Source organism: Siniperca chuatsi, linkage group LG10 (assembly GCF_020085105.1).
Source record: "Siniperca chuatsi isolate FFG_IHB_CAS linkage group LG10, ASM2008510v1, whole genome shotgun sequence".
In the NCBI taxonomy this organism is placed as follows: domain Eukaryota; kingdom Metazoa; phylum Chordata; class Actinopteri; order Centrarchiformes; family Sinipercidae; genus Siniperca; species Siniperca chuatsi.
Genome location: NC_058051.1, coordinates 1,977,431 through 1,995,358, shown reverse-complemented (window position 1 = coordinate 1,995,358; position 17,928 = coordinate 1,977,431). Strand labels below are relative to the sequence as shown.

The following is a 17,928-nucleotide window of genomic DNA, read 5'->3' as shown; positions in this document are numbered from 1 at the left end:
AGATGTAAAGAAAAGGGGGATTGAGAATAGATCAAACAGTAGTTTGAGGTTGGTTGTGAAAGTAAATAAAACTTTTGATTGTCTAAACCTTTTGGCGATCACTGCGTAGTCCTAAGTAGCAAACCCGTGTACACTGTGTAGATTAAACAAACACTTTGAATCAGGTCTAGTTTGGACAGGGAGGTGAGAAGATAGACGGCCTGCCCGACATTTTAGCTACTTTGGTAACTCTGCTCTAACGTCCAGCTCTCGCTTTCACTTTGCACTCCCTCTCTGGCCATATTAAGAAAATCACTCAGATTGGAGGAGAGCAGAGCTGACAAACTGAGAGAGAGAGAAACCTGGACCTATTCCCAGATCTTCAGTTCCTGTTGGGTAATGAGTACATGGGGCCGAGGCAGGATGAGTGTGTGTCTGTGTTCATGTAATCAGCACATGCGAGTGAGTTACAGTAAAAGTACAATAGCTGTTCATGAGGAGGCCAGTCTATCAGTAACTGGCGTGTGTGTGTGTGTGTGTGTGTGTGTGCATTCCAAGTGGATATTGAAATTAGACAGGGGTGTCAGCATCAAGACAACACATTCACAGTCTTTAAAAGGAGACTTGACTGAGCTGAATGAATCAGACTACAGGAATCCATTGCTAGTAGCTACTGGCCATTTTGGCCAGCACACACACACACACACACACACATACCCTACAATCAAACATACAACTCCTCCATCATCACTAATATGTAGACTGGAAAGTAATGTAAGTAACGTGAGTCCAGCTCTGAGCAGGGTTGTCTCTCTCCGACTGAATCCCCTCTGAAGTTTTGTCTATATTCTGCTCTTTAAAGCTTCTTAATCCCACCCATCTGTTAATATAGGTTGGGGACATTAAACAACCTGGGAATGCACATATACAAGTACATTTAAACACTGACGCCCTTCTCCATCTACAAACACAGCCTTTTAAGGTAAGCTCTCCCTTCCTTTCTCTCTGCCCCTCTTTCTCTGCCTGTCTGTCTTTGCCTCCTCTCACAAACTCTGTTTCTGTCTCTTTCAGCCTGCATGTACACCCCCTTCCCCAGACCACCACCACCACCACCACCCCCTCATTGTGTTCCTACCCTTCTTATTTTTTCTATTTCTCTGGCTCTTGACCCAAGCAAGCACTGCTGGGTTCCCTCGTGACCAGCGTGCCTCTCTTGGGTCTTCTACTCTCTTGAACTCATCTAAACAGAGAGGAGGCTTGAGAACGGCGGCGAACAGGCCAAACAGACCGACGGAGGAAAAGAGCAAAGCAAACAAACACTGACTTGCAGCGACGCAGAGAGATGGATATCAGTGCCTCAAGTCAGGGTGCAAAAAGGTGTTGTGGGTGGGTTTTTGCAGTGTGGCCACATGACAAGGGCAATATACTCTCATTAGACTGGATTCTACGGCATTTCTTAAATTTGGGTCAGGGGCTGAAAAAGATAAAGAACCCCTAACTGTTTGTAGTTTGGTGGCTTCTGCGTTCGTGTGTGTGTGTGTGTGTGTGTGTGGTATAGAGATGAAGAGATGAGCTCCAGTAGTTTTGTCCATATAAGGGGGGAGGAATGTGGAGAGAGAGCAGCTTTGAATGACTGATCTCCCTCTCACCCTCCCTCCCTCCATCTGCCCCTTCTTTCCTCCCCTAAATCAAGTTTTCTTGCGCTAGATCTTCCGGATTCCTGTTGTTGCTTTTATATGTGCTCACAAAATGTGCATCAAGGCAAAAGTCTGTTAAGTGTGCATATACACAAATACATACACACATATGCACGGGGTCAGACTTGTATAAACAAACACACACACACACACACACACACACACCCCTCTGGGGCATGTAGCGTAGTGTTTCAGAGTCTGATCCCACTGACATCATCATGACCCTACAGGCTCACTGACTTGTCAGTTAAGTGTGAATGACTGTGCCTAAGTGTGTGTGTGTGTGTGAGAGAGAGAGAGAGGCTCCTCTTGCTCATCCAGGTGACACTGTGTGAATCGTGTGCATTACATCACTGCTGCAGAAAAACACAGGTACCGTACACACACTCATGAACACATCCCACCTGTGTGACTCATCTGCCGTGTGTGTGTGTGTGTGTGTGTTTGAGCGTGTATTTCACATGATGAAATATAAGGTGACAGCAGCCCTCTTCACCTGCATCTGGACTGGATTCACTGGAAACAGATGTTGAAGGAAACAAATAATGATGTCACCCCAGATGAACGCGGCCGAAAGTATGTGAAAATGATGCATTCCTTGTGTGCGTAAGTGTGTGACTGTGTGTGTTTGTGTTACTGCAAGATGCAGGGATAAGTATGCGTGTGTGTGTGTGTGTGTGTGTGTGTGTGTGTGTGTGTGTGTGTGAGTGAGAGAAAGAGAAAGCCTGTTTTCCGGTTGACTCTCATGATCTGTCTCTTTGGCTCGACACCTCACCCCTCTCCTTCTTCATCGAATCATCCCCTCTGCTCCTTCTGCCTCTCCTCAGTCATCTTTTTAGCCCTGCTAGCTGCATGACGCTATGGATGGCGATGTCGGTCAGTTGGTCCGCCACTTTGGCCCAGACTAAAATATCTCAACAAATGGATTGCAATGAAATGACATGCATGGTCCTTGGAGGATGAATCCTACTGGTGATCTTTTCCTCTAGTGACACCACGAGGTTCACATTTGTTGTTTTGAGTGAAATGTCTCACCAGCTGTTGGATGCATTGTCATGAAACTGTAATACTTCTATATTATTTATTGTTGTACTGTCATGTGTGTGCTGTCATTGTTTATCTGTGCTCTGCTGCAAGCTGAATTTCCCCCAGTAGGACAGTAAAGAACTGAACTGGTGACCATTAACTTTTTTCTCTATCGCCATCATCGGGTCAAAAGTTCAGTGTAGCAAGACTTAGCTACTGTGGGTCCCTTGGCCTGAAGGCAGACACCGTAACACAGTTGGTAATGACCTTTATTATTTCCCCTGCTCACACACACACACAATACACACACACAGTCTCTGATCCGGCTCGACCTCCACCTCTGGTCTGCCTGGCTAGTGGCGTCGCTCGAGCTGTTTCTCCTCAGCATCCAAGCAGTGCAATGTTCACACTACTGCTTTTAAAGAGGAGAGCATAATGAGTTCACAAGACGCAGCTGTGCTACTGAGCTCTGCCTGACACGGCTCACCTGAGCCACTCCCCCACCTCCCCCGCTCTGCAGCTGACTGTTCACCTCCACATTCAGTTTGTCCAATACTTTGATTTATGACCAAAGACCTGCAAACCTAATGCCTGAGCTGTACTCTGTGTTTAGTGCTACTTAGCCAATGTTAGCATGCTAACACACTAAACTAAGATGGTGAACATGGTTAACATGCTAAAAATCAGCATGTTAGCATGCAGACAGTATTTAGCACAAAGCACTGTTGCGCCAAAGTACAGCCTTACAAGAGCTGTTTAAAAAAAACTAAAATCAGGAACAGACTGTTTAGAAGGAGAGGAATTAAAAATAGAATAAAAATTACATGACTGATTGTGTCAGAAAATGAAACCTAAAGGACGAGTTGAGGGTTTGATTTGAATTAGAACTTGGATGAAACGAACAGAAGGATGCTGTGCAACTGAGACTGGGAGATCTGGTGGAGTAATGCACTGTCTAATGGAGTAATTCTTCTGGATAAAAACGCTAATGGACAGAAGTGAATGCCGAGCAGAGACATAAAGAGAGAGGAAGTTACCCTTATAGAATTACATTGTTATTGAAAATGTTTATCTTATTAGATTAACAATTAGTAGTGGGTTGACTTGTGTCCAGTTAGGCCCTATATAATCTATATTTATACTCTCTCTCTCTCACACACACACACACACACACACCCACACACACCAGGATTCAGCCAGACGGATGGGAAGGCTGCTCCCGCATGAACTGCATGACATCATATGATCTCATTACTGAAGCAGTTGAGCCTGACACACAGACCTGCAGAGACAAGACCTGCAGAGAGAGACAGACACACACGGACAGTGAGACAGAGAGATGAAAGTACTGCAGAATTACATGATTTAATATACAGTACATAATATATAATATACATTTATCATATGTTGTAGGTGATTTATTGTCTTTGTATTTATTGTCTCTTGTCTCCCCCGGATTCTATTTAATGTCTTTTATTTTTATGTCCTATTCCTACCTCTGCTTTGGCAACACATGAACGTACTTGTCATGCCAATAAAACAAAATTGAAACTGGGAGTGGGGGGTACAGTAGACACGTCTCAAGTGAATTCAGGAAACATGGTTGGGTACTAAGATAAGCTTCCTATCTACAGTTTACTTCAAACATAGCTAAATCTAAGTCAGATTTTTCCCCTAGAGGTCTTATACTGTAGCTTCACTCAACCTCAGACCTCTAAAACGGTGGCTGATATGAGAGGCCACTATAGTGATGTGATGTGCAAGAATCTCAACTGAGAGAGAGAAAAAAACCCCCCAGAACAAGTAATAAAGAAGATGGTAAGGAAGAATGAATCATACTCATTTGTTTGTTTTTCTTGGCCTTGGTCTCCTTGTCAGCACTTTATTTTCACTTCCTGATTAACAGTATGGGCACCAAATGCCCACTCAGCAAAAATTCCCCCCCTATGTTACACAATCTGACACACTACAGCTGTGTGCCATCCTTCATCCTCCAGATACTCTCTCGTGTCTTTTTGATCATCTAATTCTGTGCTTCTCCTGCTTTAAGTAATAGAACAAATCTCCTTTAAATTGCAAAATGCATAACATCATCCATAGCAGTGAGAGACTCACAGCATCCACATGCTCACACATGTACACACATGCTGTCTCTTTGTGACTGTCATTCAGAGCTGTTTGACTGAGAGCTCAGGCCTGGACTTGTGGCATACTTAAAAGTTAAGGCCTTTCGTTATTCTATAGTTTTTCTTATTGCCAACAAATCCCACGAAAAGACCAAAACCAATATTGTGTTAGTCCGTCTCTCAATACTTCCCAACTTGCCTACCTGAAGCCCACTGGTTCCAACTGAAGGCATACATCTTCAAAAGCAGCTCACAAACATTTGTTTCATTTAAAAAAAAGTTTCATAAAACAGCTGCTCACTGTAGCTTTTATCAAACGTTACTCAAACAGGAGGAAACGGTGCATCTGCTGGGGACTATTTTCAGCGGCGGATGAATCCACATGTGGTGCTGTAGTGAGTGTTTGGGGCAGCAGGACGGTGTGTGTGGGACTGAGTCAGAATAAACTACAGTGTGTGTGTTCATGGTGATGGAGGAACATGTCACCCAGGGCAACAGTGAGGCTCACTGATGTGTTTTAATAACAACAACAACAACAACGGAGCTCTGTGGCTCAGAGGAAGAAGATATACACACACAACACGTTGGTTTGTTAACAGTAAGAAAAACACTAGATTTATCCTTCAAGTCACAAAAATATGGATTTGAGACTTGACTAACTTGAGACAGCACTCCGTAAAGACTCGACTCTTGACTTGAGAAGCCTCAAGTTTTGACAGGCAGGGCTTGAATAATCATGTCAACAGAGGAATGGGAGTGCTCAACTCCAATGTCTTTAAAGTATGATGGGTGCCGACCCAAAAATCACAAAAAAACCGCCTCTGTTTCTTTCTGCTGCTGTGCATCATTAAAAAGTATTATATACTATTTGTGAGTGCTGACGATTTCATTTGCCATCTTGAATAATCATGTACCATGAATATTTAAGTTCGGTATCAGACCTATATATTGAAGGGACTTGGTCTGAGCTTTGTTTAAAAAAAAAAATGTATGTGTTTTGAAATGAACACACACACACACACACACACACACACACACGCTGCCCTGGTCTTATTAGAGGTGTGTTGTACGGTAACTAGGAAGCCGCACTGTTTAGAGCGGAGACGACACATAGAGAAAATGACTGAAATGTAAACAGCTACCAAACCTGGCCAGAGCCGGTCGCACTCTTCCATACAGAGAATACTTTGCTGCTCACGATGACATGACGAGGTTTTCCTCAGAACACATTTTGTCTTCTTTGTTCTGTATGTGGAGACCCTTTTTTCCTTATATTTCCCCCAGATAGTTTTTGTTTTTTTACATATAAATTACTAGTATTATTCTTTTTCCTCTCTCACAACAAGTAATATACGAATAATACATAAAGATATACAAAAAGTCAGAATCAGAAGTTAACATTGTATGTAGTGCAAATCTGGGTTATAAAGTAATATAGTCACACATTTCAGATAGTGTCAAGTAAAAGCTGTCAGTCATGGAGCTTTTTAATGGATCAGTTTATAACTAGTGATGCTCAGAGCAGTGGATGGATGGAGTTTACCATGTAGTACATTATGAATACCACAATGGTTGGACTAGTTATAAATTGATCTATTAAAAAGCTCCATGACTGACAGCTTTTACTTGACACTATCTGAAATGTGTGACTATATTAGTTTTTAAAGAACCTGTTGTCAACCCCACCCATCTCTGCGTGCACTCACTTTCACTCTGAGCTCTATTTTCATAGAGGCCTAAAGTCATCGTGCTCTCATTTTATTCTGTCTCTTGCAATCCTTTCTTCAGAATGTGGAAGGTCACAAAAAAGTGCTATAGCTCCTGTAGTTCTGAACAGACCCCGACCATCACATGAACTAGATTACACCCTGCCTAAACACACTCACACAGACAACATGTGCCTCCCAAGCACACTTCCGTTTTCAGAGTAACACACAGGGTGTTAGGCACCACACCCTCATACATCAGTCACACTGGTCAGTGTGTAGTTTGGTGTGTGTGTGTGTGTGTGTGTGAGTGTGAGTGAGGGTGTGGTTGGCAGTATGTGCAATTCAATGTTGATAATCCATTTCTTCATTTAGGTTGTCAAGAGAGCAGCATGCGACAGAGTAAACCACACAGAAGTCACTGTTTTAATCATCACGAAGTGTGTTTGCTCCGCTCAGTCCTCCACGTGTATTCTACACAGGCTCCGTCAGGCATTTAGTGGACGCTCTTATCCTACATCCAACTACAACGAATTATTGGGTGTATTACAGGTTTACTGTCTTTTTTGACAGGATACGCATTGGCTGTTGTGAGGATTCCACTTTCTGATTTGAGAACATTCCCTTTAAAGGAATAGTTTTACATTTTGGGAAATTAGCTCACTTTCTTGCCGAGAGTGAGATTGATACCACTCGCAGTTCTGTACGCTAGACGTGAAGCTAAATCCAAGAGATGGTTAGCTTAGCGTAGCATAAAGACTGGAAGCAGGGGGAAACAGCTAGCCTGGCTCTGTCCAAAGGTAAAAAAATATTTCTACCAGCACCTCACTCGCTAATTAACTATTAACTGTGTCACATTTTCTGGAGTTCCTGGAAACTCTCCTGAAAGTCTCTGCGCCCGGCCAAGAAATAATCCAGCACTTAACCTCCCGTAAAATCAGAAATTGTTGGTTTTATACTTATGGATTAAACAAACAAGACATAACTTGTTCATTAATTATCTTCTAGAAATAGGCTCGTCTAAGCTAACAGTCTTCTGGCTCTAGCTTAATATTTAACTTACAGACATGACACATGTATTGATCTTCTCATTTAACTTTTGCCAAGAAAGCGGATAAGCATATTTCCCAAAATGTCAACAACTCTTTTGTCTTTATTTGAGCCCCATTAGCTGCCACTAAGGTAGCAGCTACTCTTCCTCAATCACTTTAATCACTGCCTACCCTGTTCATGCATGTTAGTAAAGCAAACAAACTCCTTTACACACAGGATAGGATTAGTAGGATTTAGTCCTGCATTTAGGTCTTGTCTGAAAAACTAGGCTATTTCTGTTGTAATGTGTGTGTGTTAGTGTGTGTGTGTGTGTGTGTGTGTCATTAGTCACCAGAAACAGGCACATACTGCAGGACCATTTTTGGTCCTTGCTCCTTTTCCATCGTCACATCGTCATCCTTGCCCTTCAGTGAGGTTCAGCTCAGGCACAGCAAAGTCTGGAGGGGATTCAGACAAAACGGAAGGACTAGACGAGATATGGAGGCGCTGCGGAGCTGAGAGCTGACCTTCACATGAGGCTGAACAGGGATCCCAGTCAGAGTTCTTTCCTCACTGAGATACCCGCTTTGTGTTTGAGTCACTCACTAAGGAGTGGAGTGTATTGACACTTCCTATTCAGGCCTAGGGTGACTGTGCAAAAGGATATTATTTCTTCATTTGTAGACTCCATGATTTTATTCATGCAGGTCCATTTCCAGCAATCTAAATTTGATGTTGACTGTGAATTCACAATTGACAAGTAAAAGTGTGAAAGCCTGAACAACAGCCTCTCACACAAACTAAATTCAAATAGGCGTGAGGACATTGAACATGACGTCTAGACTCATGAGACATTCATATAAAATCCTCACAAATCCTCCAGGCCCCCTAGGATGGTTAACAAACCTTGTTATGTTGAGTGATGTCGGAGCGGCGCTCAGATTAAGTCAGAGTCAGAACGAGGTTAGGATTCCTCACATTCCCACAGCAACATTTGTTCTGCATTATCAAGAGTTTAGATATGAGCTCATTGTTCCTTTTTAGGAGTTAGCAAAGTAGGGCGCAGAGAAGGACTGACTTTACATACATGTGGTACAATAGTGCCCCCTAATGGCCATTGTGCAGAGTGCATTAGGAATCTGCACTGATCTCGAAGGACTTCTACCAAGACGATGTGGATGAAGGTCCCTACCTAGTAGGCCTTTACAGCAGACTTTTTGACATCCATACAAGAGATTTACTTTAAGGATTTTCAAGGCTGTCTTAAAACAGTAGTCAGATTCCCATATGGGCACTGAAACAGGTTTGTCTGCTAGCTGTAATAACCCCTCCTGTTCAAACTGGCCATTAAAAGATCCCTTCCAACGAACAAGTTCCAGTCTTTTTTAGTATGAAACTCCCTTTTTGTGTTTCTATCCCACCACTGCAGCTCAGCACAGCTCACACAGTGGAATTACTTTCTGGGAAACTTGCAGTGGTGGAAGAAGTCTTCAGACCATTTACTAAAGCAAAACTAGCAACAGGCCTTTTCATGGAAGACATTTTGACCGACTCGTCCCTGGTTCATGTTACCAATATTATTATAACTAGGGAGTAGTGATAGTAACATATCTAACACTATTTTATTTAACAGTGCATTATATTATTTATATCAATATGTAGTAACACTATATTACTTCTATATTGTTAGTATTGTGCTTTTTGTGTTATTAAATTATATCCTGTATTATGGCATTCTCTTCAATGCCTCTTACATATGCCAGCAGCCACACCGACATGTACCCTGTTTCTGCTAAATGACCGAAGCTAAGCAGGTGAGTCCTTGGCTAGTACCTGGATGGGAGACCTGCTGGGAAAACTAAGCTGTGTTGGTGGGCCAGTAGTCTTCCCTCTGGTCCTAATCAAATCCCAGTACGGGGACGCAGTGCGAGTGAGACGTTAAACTGAGGTCATTAAAGATCCCATGATCTACTAAAGAGTAGGGGGTGTCCTGGATCTCTCCATCACTATATGAATATGATCCATATATACTTAATAGCATTTCTATTGCAGTTTTTTTTTTTTTTTTTTACAATTAGTAGCTGATATACTGAGTTCACTAATTTCTATTATGAAGTCCTATAATATATTATAAAATATATAAATATATGAAATACAAATGTTGAATAACATTTCATTATAACGAGCTAAGTTTTAATAATTTCTTAAATTATTTCACAAAGTATTGTTTCATCTAATATTTAACGCTTGACCTATTTTGAATGTTGTTAGTGGGGAAGCGCTTTTGTTCACATTTGAATCCCAGATTGCGATTTTGAATGTAAACATGCAGAAAAAAAGAGAAGAGAAGAAGAAATGGAACCGTGGAACTCTAAAGATCAAAGCAAAATAGAACGCGGCCTTCAAGCTTCAAGAGATAACAGACCAGGCAGACCACTGATGCAGACCACACCTGTTCATCAGAGACCAACTACAGCATTACTTTGAGACTGATCCTACCAGCCAAAGAAAATGCGGCAAGTGAGGAAGTCAAGAGTAAACAAGAGGACCTTTAGACGGCAGGTCAGAGGCAGGACTCTGCAGAACGACTTGATGGAGTGCGAAGCGCTTCGTCAAGAAGTTAAGGCGCTTAATGACCTGCTGGGTAGAGAGAGGGCCAACTGTTTTCGTGAGAAAACCAGGAGAATCCTACTCAGCCAAGAGTTGGATGAGACAAGAAAACAGCTGGATAACCAGAAATCCCTGAAAGAAATGTACATTAAGAGGGAAAAGGAAACAAGGAAAGAGCTAGAGAGGCTGCAAAAGTACGGGGATGCAGAAACTGTCAGATCCACAAAGACTGCCACTCAGGTGAGGAATAGTATCAAGAGGAAGCAGAAGAAACTCCTTCAAAAAGATTACGAGGAGCTGCAGGCGGCGCGTATAACCAGCCAGGAGAGGTTTACAGCTGAGCTCCGGGGGGAGAGGGAGAAGAACAAGCTTCTCCAAGGTGGACTGGAGTGGATCAAAGCTTCACACCACGAGGTCGGCCGAAGGTATGAAACTGACGTCCTCGCTGTCAGACGGCAGGCTGACACCTTCAAGTGCGAGCTTGAGAAGGGCAGAAAGTCTCACGCAGACAGGGGCCCGGAGGACCTGCATCCGGTCCAGAACTTGAGGGCTGAGCAGGCCCTCCTCCATCAGAAGACAGCGGCGGAGATCAATATCCGGCAGAAAAACGCCTTTAAGAGGGCACATTGTTTTGGAGAGAGCTGAAAACGTTGAAATGAAAATGTTAATTAAAATAAAAGAAATCTTAAAAATAAAAGTCCTGCATATGTAGTTGTATTTTGTAGTATTTAGTACAGTCAAGTTTTTAAAGAACCTGTTGTCAAATGTAAGACCTTGTTTCTCTTAAGTTGGGGGACACACATTACGACTGTTGAATATGATTTGGGCGTGACGACTGATTGGACCAAGCTGGACCGGGTCTGTCCCAGTCTGGGTCAGCTGGTGGTGACAGTCGGCAGATAAAATCACGTAGAGTGGCATGTAAATATTCTGATCTGAAGTCTTCCGATCCAGTCGCTGCCAGTCATTCTCATGAAGATTTTTTCAAACATGTTTAATATTTGCGACTGACCTCGGCGGCCGATGACGTCACTTGTGTGTCGCCGAGGGAGACCTACCTGTAGATAAACAGCTTTACCTGAAGTTAGCTAAGTTTTACAAAGTTCACTCACCTCCAGTTCCCCCTGTAGGCTATGAAGTCCTACACTCTTCATCCAGGATCTCACCCCAACTGCACCGTTTGCCTCCTTTGACAGGATGAGTTGGTTGATTGGAGGTTTCCTGAATCAAAGACTGAGAGTTTTGTTCTTTGTATTGGTTTTGTCATAGAAAAATGGCCGTCGTCAAAACATATTTCATTTTTAAAATGGGTCAGGGGCCTAAGGTCTAAAGTAGCCTGCCGTGGGTCAGTATCTCGTCCCAGTGTGCATGCCTATGAGTGCAATCGGCAGTGCATGTATGTGCAAACTACCATTTGAACTGTGAAAGGCTGGAAAAAGAATGTATGTTGAATTACAAATAATGACTCGAATCACTGACTCATACTGACACTTGTTGCAAAATATTTTGGAACTGCATAATTAAAAAATGAAAAACTATCAAATAAAAATTGATGTGAAACAACCATTATTACTGCTGCTATTACCAGTACCAATAACCAATATTTTTCAATTCCAAGTGCACAAAATGAAACTACATATTGATTCAGACCGGGTCCAGTTTTTAAAAAAACTGGCGCCCACAGACACACAATTTTTTTTTTTTTTAAAGTTAGCCCTTAATTAAATATTGTTAGTGACATGCAATGGTCAAAACTAGGTATTTCATCTGAAATTATAATGAAATAATATTGCCTACTTCAGCTTTAATATAAGAGTTTGGCATAAACTGATTAAATACAGGAATATTTCACATCTTTTTTTTGCAGATTTTCTAAACAAGAAATCAAACAGCAGACCTACATTGAGAAGTGTAACGCGAAAGTCGGAGTATAAGTTTCATGTTAAGGTCTCGCAAAACTACACTTCCCAGAATTCCCTCGAAGCTTGCCAACTGCCATTAAATTAATTTTCACAACGATATATCTAAATATATTTTCTCTATTAACCATTTAGTATCACAACAAATGCATGCTGAAGCAAAAATAATGCGTTAATGAATATAAAGTATATTTTCCCCAGACAGCCCTTGTCCTTATGACGAAGCGGAAGTCGCTTCAACTTCCTTTCCTCCATTAGGTGAGTGCGTGGTGGGAGCGCGTTTTCTTCGGCTCTCCATAAAATAGACAGATTTAAAGTTGTTTTTCCAGAAATCTCAGCCCGATTTAACTAAATAACACATTTAACTTGTTAATTTACAGATCGCAACCATGGGCCGCCGACCAGCCCGCTGGTAAGTTGTCTCCTACATGTTTCAGATCAGGGCCAGTTTAGTCCCAGTCAGAGGAAAATGGCAGCGGCTCCTGTCCGCACCATGTGCACCGTGCTGGCATCCCGGCGGGCCTGCGGACACACCGCTGTCTTACTGTAGTATTGAAACACAGTCCACACACAGTTAGCTTGTGTGTGTGTACTGCAGTTAGTGCTTGTCTTTATCCAGAATGTCATAATGTCATTTCACTGATGGCAGGCGCTAGCTTGTTGAAAGCGACTTGAGCTAACGTCAGCTAGCATAAAGCTAGTGCTAGCACACAAATCCCGAACCTAGCCACTTTTAAGGTTTCCATGCAAATACACGTTACGTCTCATATCTCTGAGCTTCTTATGAAGCTCTTTCTGGCATTCCTGGTTTGGGTTTTAAGCAAGTTACTAGTAAATTATTACAATGTGAAAGTGTTAGCCGGTTACACGCCTGTGATCAGTCACCTTAAACAGAAAGTGATGTGTAATATTAGGGGGTCTCTGGCAGCCCTTTCTGGGTCTACATTGGCTCCAGAGACCACTCTGAGAAACCGTGCCTCTACAGTTTCCTTCATATTGTAGTTACAGAATAAATGTACAACTTAAGTGTGATTACTGGACTGATGTTGACATTAAGGCCCTATAGCAGCCTGAAAGTAGATTAACAACCCAGAACATCATTAACTATAAAGCTATACAGTCAATATTGTATATTTTTCTTGTCAGCAAATCCAACGAGAAGGCCAAAACCAACAGTATCTATTACCAAGTATTGTGTGAATCACAGCTGATGGATCTTCTTCCTCTGAGCCAAAGAGCTCCACTGTTGTCCAGAAACTATTAAAACACATCAGTGAGCCGCTCTGTTGCCCTGGGTGACACGTTCCTTCATCACCATGAACACACACACTGTAGTTTATTCTGACTCAGTCCCACACACACCGTCCTGCGGACCCAAACACTCACTAAAGCACCAAATGTGGATTAATCCGCCGCTGAAAATAGTTCACAACAAATGCACTATTTCCTCCTGTTTGAGTAACGTTTGATTAACAACTACAGTGAGCAGCTGTTTTTATGAAATGACTGAGGCTTTTTAAAAATGCAGCTATGTTACTGGTTTACACCTTGAGTAGGAACAGGTGGGGTTTGGGCCACACAGACTAACAGATTTAGTTTTGGTCTTTTAATGCCATTTGTTGACAGTAAGAGAACTTTATATATTCTTACCTGTATGTATCGCTAAAAGTGACTCAATGACTTGTAAGGGTAAATGGTTTACATTTAACACTTTGTGTGTCTCCCACAGCTACCGTTACTGCAAGAACAAGCCTTACCCCAAGTCCCGCTTCTGCAGGGGTGTGCCTGGTAAGCCGTTTCCACACTCTTTACGCAACATTAATGTTGTCCTGAAAATGTAGGAAGTCAGGTAGAGCGGTCAGTGAGACAGCCACTTTAGCAGTTAAGTTATTAAATTAGTAGTAAGCTTTCAAAGCCTTGTCTGTTTGACATTGCAGCTGCCTTTTTGGGCCTTAAATTTAGTTTACAGTGCCACTTTGACTTCAAAGTAATGTCACAATAGTCTGCCGTCCTGATAATCCTGCAGCTTATTAAGCCGACTAGTCTCGCTGCAGTGCGGTTCTGGTGTGCAAAGGCTGCAGACAGTGACTCTGTGGTTGTGTATGTCCTCAGCTGGGAGGTGCTGAGTGCTTTAAGGGACCACTGAGACAAAATAGTGTTGTTCATCGATTTGAGTGATAGTTGATGATCCCCTGGTGTTGGTCACACTGGTATGACTCGTCTGATTCAGCTAGATGTTGTAGTAGACTAGAGTTAATCAAATGTGTCTTGCATGATTTCAGAACTCAGATAGTTTTGTGTGTGTTGTGTAATCCGTGTTTGCTATTTCCTGAAGGAAAATTGATCAATGGTTAATTTTCCTCCCTGTTTTTTCCTCTGTCAATTTCTTCTTTTCCATTGTGTGTAGATCCCAAGATCAGGATCTTCGACTTGGGCAGGAAGAAGGCCAAGGTAGATGAGTTCCCCCTGTGCGGCCACATGGTCTCTGATGAGTACGAGCAGCTGTCTTCAGAAGGTGAGCGGTCAAGGAGCCGTGACCAGACACGTAGATGTACAAGTGACCTGAAACCTGTAATTGAGTTTTTTAATGTTTTTTTTCTGCCTGAGAACTGAGATTCCGACACTCTTGGTCCTAAATTAATCAAAACCTACATCCACTGCTGAGCTGCGGCACTCTTTATTTCTCAAGAAAGAATAATCAGAATGAAAACTGGCAAATGTCTGAGAAACGCACTGAAACCACTTGTCTCATTTTCCCTTCTTCCAAGGTCTTTAGTTGTACATGCACATATGCCTATACTTGAATAGATGTGTTGGGAATATGTAATATAGTGTTGTATATGCAGACATGCTCTGATGCATGCACGTCTGTATGCATATGTCTGTAGATACTGGGAGATGCATGGATCTGTATATTATTTTAGTAGGAAGGTTTTTGAGATTGGGTTGGGGGTTAGGTAAGAAACTCTGCAGTTGTGGTTACGGCGTGATGTAATACTGGTGCTTTAGTGGTATATTCAAGTCAAAGAGTCAGTAAAGAAATAAGCCCCCAACACACACACACACACACACACACACACAAAGAAGCGTAAAGGAAGTGCACAAAAAACCTAAACATCCACTAATGCTGGAATTGTCCTTGAGGCTACATCAGCACTACTGCGTTTTAGTTTGAAAATGACGTTTTAAAATGAAAACGAGCTCAGTCCAGACGAGCGTTTCAGCCCCGTTTCTGAAATAATCTCCGTCTATTACTAATACGCCTCAAAACGCACATCACCTGACTAATCATGGACGCTGGGCATGGACAATGTTTTTATTAAAACATTGTCAATAGCATTTTGTTTTTCTTTCTTTTCCATCACTGGATTTTCAAAGTCCTTTTTGTTCTTTCTAAATATAGACAATAGAACATCCATTCCGTCAATGTACAAACGCAAATACTCCACAATATCATAGCACATACTCGATGATGCTTATAGCCTACATAACGTTAAATATAGATGCATCACAACGAATCCGTTACTGACGATAACGTCCATGAAACCGTACTTGCAGTCACACAGCGCTTGTACATTCAAAGAATGTTTCTGTGGATGTAGTCTGTGGATTAGCACTGTGGCATAACTTTACCGTGTGTTTGGTAGAAGTTGACAACTTCACCTTCACTTTGGGCTCTGTACTCGGTGTTTTGATGCTCCTTCCACATCTGGACATTCGAAGGTTTTCTCGCCGTTCTCCAGGAACCACAACGCCATTAATGAAATGATCCCACCAGGCACTGGTTCTTCACCCAAAACCAGTCATGTAGGCCTGATAACGCCGCTGGGTTTGGGAGCTGTCAGAAATCGCTCGAATCATGGCTTGCCTCCTGCGCATGTGGGCAGTAGTAGCATTATAAAATGCTGAATTGAACGGCACAACAGCTGCTAGCATAGACAACAAGGTCAGCAGCGCGGGTTCGTTATCCATGTTGAATTAGCCAATCTTTGTTTTCTTCTGGAGAAGGGTTACGTGATAGGAGCTTAGCGAATCAGGGAAGGACACGTCGTGACTGATAAGAGCCAACCAAGAAGCGAACGTGGGTGTCTGCGTTATCGTTTCCAAAAGCCTCTGTTTTTGCCCGTCCAGACTAGAACGCAACCCCGGAGTTTTCAAACGAAAACGGGGCCAGCAGCGTTTCCAACCGTATCAGTTTTCAGGGCTCAAACGCCGCAGGAGTGTGGACGCTAGGTGCAAACGTAGCAAAACGTTTTAAAACGAAAACGTAGTAGTGTGGATGTAGCCTTAGATGCTCTCGGTGCAGGCTGAAGCTGAGGCACTAATGTTTGGTTCTGCTTCATCCACCCCCACCCCCTTCTGTGTAGCTCTGGAGGCTGCCCGTATCTGCGCTAACAAGTACATGGTGAAGACCTGCGGAAAGGATGGTTTCCACATCCGCATGCGTCTGCATCCTTTCCACGTCATCCGTATCAACAAAATGTTATCCTGCGCTGGAGCTGATAGGTGAGAATCTGTCGTCTGTGTGTAGAAGGTTACGTCAGCTTCTGATGAACAGTCCAACAAATCATCAGAGCGAAATAAAGGAGTTTTGTGTCTGTTTGTATAATTTGATTTTTACAAATTGTCCTGAGCTGTTTAAGTTTTGGTAGTTCTTTTTATTCCTGAAGATTTTTTGAGCCAAATCCAGATGATTTGAATGCCATCATTGAGTATTCATCACATTTGCTCTTGTCTCCATCTTCTGGTTCTCAGGCTCCAGACTGGAATGCGTGGTGCTTTCGGTAAACCCCAGGGCACCGTGGCCCGTGTGCACATTGGTCAGGTGATCATGTCTGTGCGTACCAAGGCCCAGAACAAGGAGCACGTGGTCGAGGCTCTGCGCAGAGCCAAGTTCAAGTTCCCTGGACGCCAGAAGGTAAACGAGCACGTCACCTGCCGAAACACTCAAAACCTTGGGGTTATATTTGTATTTTGAACAGTTAGGGATGCATGTTAACTCAGCTGATATTTTCCCCTTAGGAGATATTCTAACGCTGTCATGGCACAGCTCTGCAGCTTATTAAGCCGACTAGTCTCGCTGCAGTGCGGTTCTGGTGTGCAAAGGCTGCAGACAGTGACTCTGTGGTTGTGTATGTCCTCAGCTGGGAGGTGCTGAGTGCTTTAAGGGACCACTGAGACAAAGTGTTTACGAGCCTTTCACAGGCTTTTGACACCTTATCATGCTTCCCCCCCTGTATTTATGCTTGACTGCTCTCATTGTTCTCACCTTCAGATCCATATTTCCAAGAAGTATGGCTTCACCAAGTTCAATGCCTGCGACTTTGATGACATGATGGCTGAGAAGCGTCTGATTCCAGATGGCTGTGGGGTGAAGTACATCCCCAGCAGAGGCCCTCTGTCCCGCTGGAAGTCCCTGCACGCCAACTAGAGCTGCTGCAGGCTTTCTGTCACATCCAATAAAAGTGGGTTTGATTACAAAAGTGATTGTGGTGATGGCTTCGATTTTTTATTTTAGTTCACGGGATTCCTGCATTAAGCAACTGTTTCCAAACTCGGTCTGTGGTGCAGGTAATGTAAGTAGGACTTTAAGTAGTCTGAGTTCATGTTAAGGGAAGTCTTGGAGCTGAACAACTTGTATGACTATTTATTTTCTTTCATAATACTTCCGGTGGTACACTACAGGGTTTGATCCCTAATCGTTACATAAAATTACACATCAAATCTTCATGGCTTAACAGCACAGATGGGAAATTGTAAACCTTCATCTAAATGAGTGGACACGCTTTATTACCTCAGTAATTACATGAGTAATACTGAAATGTCAGCGTTT

General features: G+C 42.7%; 1 protein-coding gene and 2 non-coding genes across 3 annotated transcripts; all 3 read left to right on the top strand.

Annotated features, from left to right (window-relative positions):
* The first annotated feature begins 12,347 nt into the window (after positions 1 to 12,347).
* On the top strand, positions 12,348 to 17,582 carry rpl10 (ribosomal protein L10). The gene is made up of 6 exons (XM_044212440.1): positions 12,348 to 12,507; positions 13,825 to 13,883; positions 14,503 to 14,610; positions 16,463 to 16,601; positions 16,851 to 17,013; positions 17,371 to 17,582. Exons 1-6 carry the CDS (start codon positions 12,485 to 12,487, stop codon positions 17,524 to 17,526), a joined length of 648 nt encoding a protein of 215 aa, XP_044068375.1. The 5' UTR covers positions 12,348 to 12,484; the 3' UTR covers positions 17,527 to 17,582.
* Positions 14,116 to 14,248, top strand: LOC122883828. The gene has a single exon (XR_006379748.1). It is a non-coding gene; the product is annotated as a small nucleolar RNA SNORA70 (small nucleolar RNA).
* Positions 17,148 to 17,280, top strand: LOC122883829. Its single transcript, XR_006379749.1, has one exon. It is a non-coding gene; the product is annotated as a small nucleolar RNA SNORA70 (small nucleolar RNA).
* Positions 17,583 to 17,928: the final 346 nt, after the last annotated feature.

Excerpts from the sequence above, each read along its gene's own strand:
- rpl10 (XM_044212440.1), top strand. The coding sequence starts at position 12,485 with ATGGGCCGCCGACCAGCCCGCTG. Across the intron at positions 12,508-13,824 it reads GGCCGCCGACCAGCCCGCTG|CTACCGTTACTGCAAGAACA; the intron begins GTAAGTTGTCTC and ends TGTCTCCCACAG. Across the intron at positions 14,611-16,462 it reads CGAGCAGCTGTCTTCAGAAG|CTCTGGAGGCTGCCCGTATC; the intron begins GTGAGCGGTCAA and ends CCTTCTGTGTAG.